General features: G+C 51.0%; 3 protein-coding genes across 3 annotated transcripts; all 3 read right to left on the bottom strand.

Moving 5' to 3' along the window:
• Positions 1 to 294: 294 nt before the first annotated feature.
• On the bottom strand, positions 295 to 1104 carry LOC108865146 (uncharacterized). The gene has a single exon (XM_018641875.1). The coding sequence runs from the start codon at positions 1102 to 1104 to the stop codon at positions 295 to 297; it is 810 nt and encodes a 269-aa protein (XP_018497391.1).
• A 33-nt stretch (positions 1105 to 1137) lies between these two features.
• On the bottom strand, positions 1138 to 1839 carry LOC100908958 (uncharacterized). Its single transcript, XM_003738892.1, has 2 exons — positions 1634 to 1839; positions 1138 to 1536 (listed from the first exon to the last, which is right to left on the bottom strand). Exons 1-2 carry the CDS (start codon positions 1775 to 1777, stop codon positions 1138 to 1140), a joined length of 543 nt encoding a protein of 180 aa, XP_003738940.1. The 5' UTR covers positions 1778 to 1839.
• A 921-nt stretch (positions 1840 to 2760) lies between these two features.
• Positions 2761 to 5138, bottom strand: MetRS (methionyl-tRNA synthetase 1). Its single transcript, XM_003738891.2, has one exon. It carries the CDS (start codon positions 4807 to 4809, stop codon positions 2761 to 2763), a length of 2049 nt encoding a protein of 682 aa, XP_003738939.2. The 5' UTR covers positions 4810 to 5138.
• Positions 5139 to 5145: the final 7 nt, after the last annotated feature.

Here is a 5145-nt window from a genome sequence, read left to right as displayed (position 1 = left end):
CTGATCAGACCGCCCGAACTCGACTCACTGAAGACGATCGGTTCCACGGCATTTCCGCTTGATCCAAGGCTCTTTTTCTCGCACAACTTATCCTTGCTTAATTTATTCGAAACACCTTGAAAACTTCATAGAAGCTCCAGTCAATTTAAACGTTGGAAAACAATTTATGAGCCCGTTTCAGTACGGATGCTTCGGAATATTTGATGACGTCTCTGAGTTAAATATTACGATTTCTATACAAACAAACGACTATACTTCGTCAACTATCCTTCAAGGTATCGGCAGACCAGGGCATCAGAACCTTATATTGTGCGCTATACTCTTTAAATAGCCCAGAGGATCTCGGTGGGGGTACGATTCCACGATCTCTCTCAATCGCTTGGAGCGGTCCCGATACACTTTCTTCGCTTGCTTGGCGCGCCCATTAGCCTGGGAGTTCGCGATCGTGAACTCTGTTTTCGCTTGTTCAGCCTTCAAGTGCTTCACGAGTTTAGAAAAGGTTGGGTGCTGAGCGCCCAATCTCCTGGAGAAGGCAGAATGCCATCCTTCAACGCTATTGGTGGTGCGACTCATGGAGCAAATCGTTACGGTGTACAAATTCCACCAATCGAGTTTCATTTTCGGAGGATGACGGTGCCGGCCGATCCACGTCGCCTCGAGATAGTCCAGGAACTTCGCCAAGACCTCAGCGTTTCGTTTCACGAAGTCCGATTCCAGCACAATCTCGAATCTCTCTCGTACAGCTTCCTCTGGAACGTACGCAAGAGCCGCGAACATACGCATTTCGAGCGCGAAGTCGTCTGAGCTCATGTATTTCTCTCGTAGATCTGAATCGGCTTGGATATGCCGCCACAGGGACTGGTTGAAATGAAAGCCGCATCCGACGATGCCAGCCGACGGGAACGCCGCTTCCAATGTCTTAATCATCGCCAACTCGAAGTCGACATGGATAGCCTGAGGGTCATACCCGTCTAAGGAGTCCACTATAACATCCACGAGTCGACCATAGGTCGAAGCTTTCTTGTCGGGCAACAAAGCGTAGAGAACCGGAACTACGTTCCCTTCAATTAGCTTGACGTGAATGGAGTACAACTGTGTGAACATTAGTGGGGCAACCTTAAACGTGCCATCGACAAACTATTCAGGACACTCGCGAAGGAGCGATAAATTTTGACTGGTTGCAAAGACGATTATCCTGTCTGGATCTTCTTCTCCGGAGTCGAAGTGCAAAAACAAATCGTCCTTCAAAGTCATCTTATCAGAGTCTGATATTCTGAGGTCGGTTCGAGTCCTCCCGGGATTTCCTAGATTCTGCTCGGTCTTCTTCCGTGCGTAGTCCACTTTTTTTCGCAGCAGATGAAGGTTCGGTAGACGGCCAATGACTGCCTCTGATCTCAACGTACCGACCAAGGAATCGACAAGCAACGAAGTCTTGTATTCGCTGGGGGCGGCTCGAGCTGTTCTTTCGAGTTCGTTTAGCTTTCTCCGAACTGTCACGTCTAGATTGTCGGGAGAGTGTTCATGGACCGGGACGACCTGTTTGGAGTTGAGGCGAGATGAGTGATAGGTCACCGAGCCGTGACTTTGGGGTATATGAGATGCCCTTCGAATCCGGACGGATTAGTGTTCTTACCCCGAGCTTATCATCGACGATTTCGATGCGCGCATTGCAGTCTTTCGAAAGACATCGCCACTTCTTACGATCTCTTCGGTAGAGATACCCGCTAACGACGAGAAGGGGCTTGCCTTTCGTTGACTCGATGAATTCGTACGACATTTCGAAATTTCCAAGCACAAAATGGCGACCCGCAGAGAGCAGTGACCAGCTGTGACTCGTGATTTTGTGGAATAGAAAATCGAAACCACTGAACCGTGGAAGCAAGGATGCCGATCATCGTCGCCGAGTCGAGTTCGGGCGGTCTGATCAGCGAACATTTTCCGTCCTCCGAAATCTTCTCTTCTCGGTGTATTATGAACTTGAACTCGTGCCGCTTTGTTTTACTGCGAAAGTCCATGCGCGCAAGTCGGACTTGCGCTCAAATTGATCGCGCTCATATTGATTGCGCTTGAATCGATCGCGCTCATATTGATCGCGCTCAATTTGAATCCGCGCTCAATTCGGATCTGCGCTCAAGTCGGATCTGCGCTCAAATTGGATCTGCGCTCAAGTTGGATTCGCGCTCAAATTGGATCCGCGCTCAAATCGGAGCTGCGCGCAAATCGACTTGCGCGCAAATCGGGGCGCACCTCTCGGAGCCGTGTTGGATCCCGAAATGAAAAATATCTCGAGAATCAAAGCAGAGATACCGGGTGGGAATGCTGCGGACTTTCTACCGAAAGCTATCTATGAGGATACGGATATGGCGGACGAACATGAGGATGATGTTTCCCGAAGATCTTCCCTAGTGACGAAGAACACCGCTTCTCACGCTCCTGCTGAGAGACTGGCCGAGTGGGTCGCTCGCTACGTCGCCCTCCCGGTAAAATTGAACGAAACAGAATGCGGCGACGACAAAATTCTGCAATGGTGGCAGAAGAACGTCACAGTACTCCCCAATGTGTCGGAGCTCGCGCGAATCGTCTTGTCGATTCCAGGCACGTCGGCCGAGATCGAAAGAAGATTCTCATCCGCAGAAACCTCATGAAAGGGAAACGCCGCTTGATGGATCCGTCGAATATGACTAAAACTCTATTCATACATGACGATAAGGAACTTTTCGAGTTGTCCTAACTTAATAAAGAAAGAAGCAAGTTGTGTTCTCAAGTACTCTTATTCTGAATGCGGGAAACCTTTCCGCGGCGCGCCGTGGGTCTATCGGATCGCCGAAAATCGCCACGGCGTCCGCCGCCGCCGCCTGCTTTTTCGCCCGTCGCCGCCGCCGATGAAAATTCTTCAGCGCACAGCTCTGCGCTCGATGCCTCCGCTACCGGTTGTCCCGCGAACTTTTTCTGGAATTCTACTACCTGCTCGGTCTCGATTTTTCGGAACAAGGGCTTCGGCTCATTGAGCGGATGGTTGCCTGCTACCAGGGGTCGGAATTCGTCCTCGAGCACCAATCTCTCAATATTGAGCTGCCTTCGGAGCTCAGCCGCCGTCTTGGGCATGAATGGTTCGAGGCAACCTGCGACCAGAGCACAGATCTGAATTCCGATGTACACTATGGTTTTACTGCGACCGATGGTCTCCTTGTTTTTGACTTTTTCCCAGGGTTTGGACGCTTGGACGTACTGGTTGCCGGCTTTCGAGATCATGAGAACAGCACGGAGGGCGTCTCGGATGTGCAGGTTTTCAAAATTTTCCAGGAATTCCTGATAGTACCGTGCGACCTGGGCCAGAACGTTCTTATCGGTATCTTCCAGTTCCCCCTCGCTCTCGGGAACGCGATTCTCGAAGCGCGCGCAGGCAAACGACAAGCACCGGAAGATGAAGTTACCCAAGTTGTTCAGAAGTTCTGAGTTGTTTTTTGTCTGGAGATCGACCCAGCTGAAGGAAGTGTCTTGGTTCTCGGGTCTCATGTACATCATGTAGAACCTCCAAACGTCCGAGGGTATGCCAGTTTCCGCGGCTTGATCCCCGAAGACCCCTACACCCCGGGACTTCGAGAACTTCTTGTCTTCGTAATTGAGGTATTCGGTGGCTACAACGTGATTGACTTTCGTAAACTTCTCCCCGCTGCCGATTTGGCACATTGGAAAAACTATAGCATGGAAAGGCACATTGTCTTTGCCCATGAACTGGAAGAGTTCCACCTTCTCTGGGTTTCTCCACCATTTTTCCCACTGATCGGTGTAAGTTGCCGTGATGGACATGTATCCGATACAGGCATCGAACCACACGTAGAATACTTTCGATTCGTAGCCCGCCAGCGGAACGGGGACACCCCATTTCATGTCTCGAGTGATGCATCGGGGTTTCAAGCCGTCTCTCAGCCACGAATTCGTGATGACTTTAGCAGATTGCGTCCACTTCCCACTATCCGAAGACTTCTTCTGCCACTCACGGAACTGGGAATCGAGCTTCGGCATGTCTAGGAAGAGATGCCTCGAAGTTTTCACCGTGGGAGAACTCTTGCATATCTTACACCTGGGATCCTTCAGCTCTATGGCATTGATCAGTTTCGAGCATTTATCGCACTGATCGCCTCTGGCGTCTTCGTAACCGCAGAACGGACAAGTCCCCTCGACGAAACGATCGGCCAGAAATCGAGGGCACGAACCACAGTACAGCTGATCGACGGTGTCCTCAGAGAAATTCCCGTTGCCGTGGAGCTTCAGGAATAAATTCTGGACGATTTCCGTTTGTTTCTCGGTTGACGTTCGTCCGAAAATATCGAAATCGATATCGAACCACCGGTAGATCTCGCTGTGCTGAGTGTTGAACTTGTCGCAGAGCTCTCGGGGGGTGCACTTCACTTCCAGAGCCTTGGTTTCTGTCGCCGTCCCGTACTCGTCGGTCCCGCCGACGTAAACGCAGTTGTAGTCTCGCATACGACAGAACCTACAGAAAACGTCAGCACTGAGAACACTGCCGACAATATTGCCCAGATGCGGCACGTTGTTCACGTAGGGAAGAGCTGTGGTGATCAGAACGTTACGTCGATTTTCGGACGGCAGAGCTGGCTTCTTGTGCTCGTGCACCGGTACGCCCCCGATCTTCGTTTTCCACAGCTCGATCAATTTGAAGAAGGCCTCCGAATCCTGATTGTACTTCTGCTCTTCAGCGTTCTGCTCCGTGGAATTCACCGACTGGAGGATCTTGGAAACGTCACCTAGGGCGGCTCTCTCGAGGGACTTGTCGTCTATGTACATACCGGCCAAGCACTCAGCAACACAAGCCTGAGGGAGAATGTGCTTGAAGTTCCGTTCGAAATCCGCGTAATTCGGAGGGAAGAAATCACAGCTGAAGTCTTTCTTCGTTCTGAGATAACTCAAGGTGGAGCAAATCACAAGGTGTCCCAACGAGTTCGTCGGTGGAGCTGGCTCGAAACTCGGTCGGAACTCGACGTTCTTCCCGAGAAGGATCCCGGCAACGAACGGTCTCACTACGCCACTTTCGTACGTCAACCACTTATCATCCTCTTCGGTCACTTGCTTTCCCGCTTGACGCCAAATATATCGGCATATGGAGTTCGAGGAGAACAACTG

The sequence above is a fragment of the Galendromus occidentalis genome, unplaced genomic scaffold, assembly GCF_000255335.2.
Source record: "Galendromus occidentalis unplaced genomic scaffold, Mocc_1.1 scf7180000076350, whole genome shotgun sequence".
Taxonomy (NCBI): Eukaryota; Metazoa; Arthropoda; class Arachnida; order Mesostigmata; family Phytoseiidae; genus Galendromus; species Galendromus occidentalis.
This window is presented reverse-complemented; position numbering and strand designations above follow the sequence as displayed.

Excerpts from the sequence above, each read along its gene's own strand:
- LOC108865146 (XM_018641875.1), bottom strand. The coding sequence starts at position 1,104 with ATGTTCACACAGTTGTACTCCATTCACGTCAAGCTAATTGAAGGGAAC.
- LOC100908958 (XM_003738892.1), bottom strand. The coding sequence starts at position 1,777 with ATGTCGTACGAATTCATCGAGTCAACGAAAGGCAAGCCCCTTCTCGTC. Across the intron at positions 1,537-1,633 it reads TCGTCGATGATAAGCTCGGG|GTCGTCCCGGTCCATGAACA; the intron begins GTAAGAACACTA and ends AACTCCAAACAG.
- MetRS (XM_003738891.2), bottom strand. The coding sequence starts at position 4,809 with ATGTACATAGACGACAAGTCCCTCGAGAGAGCCGCCCTAGGTGACGTT.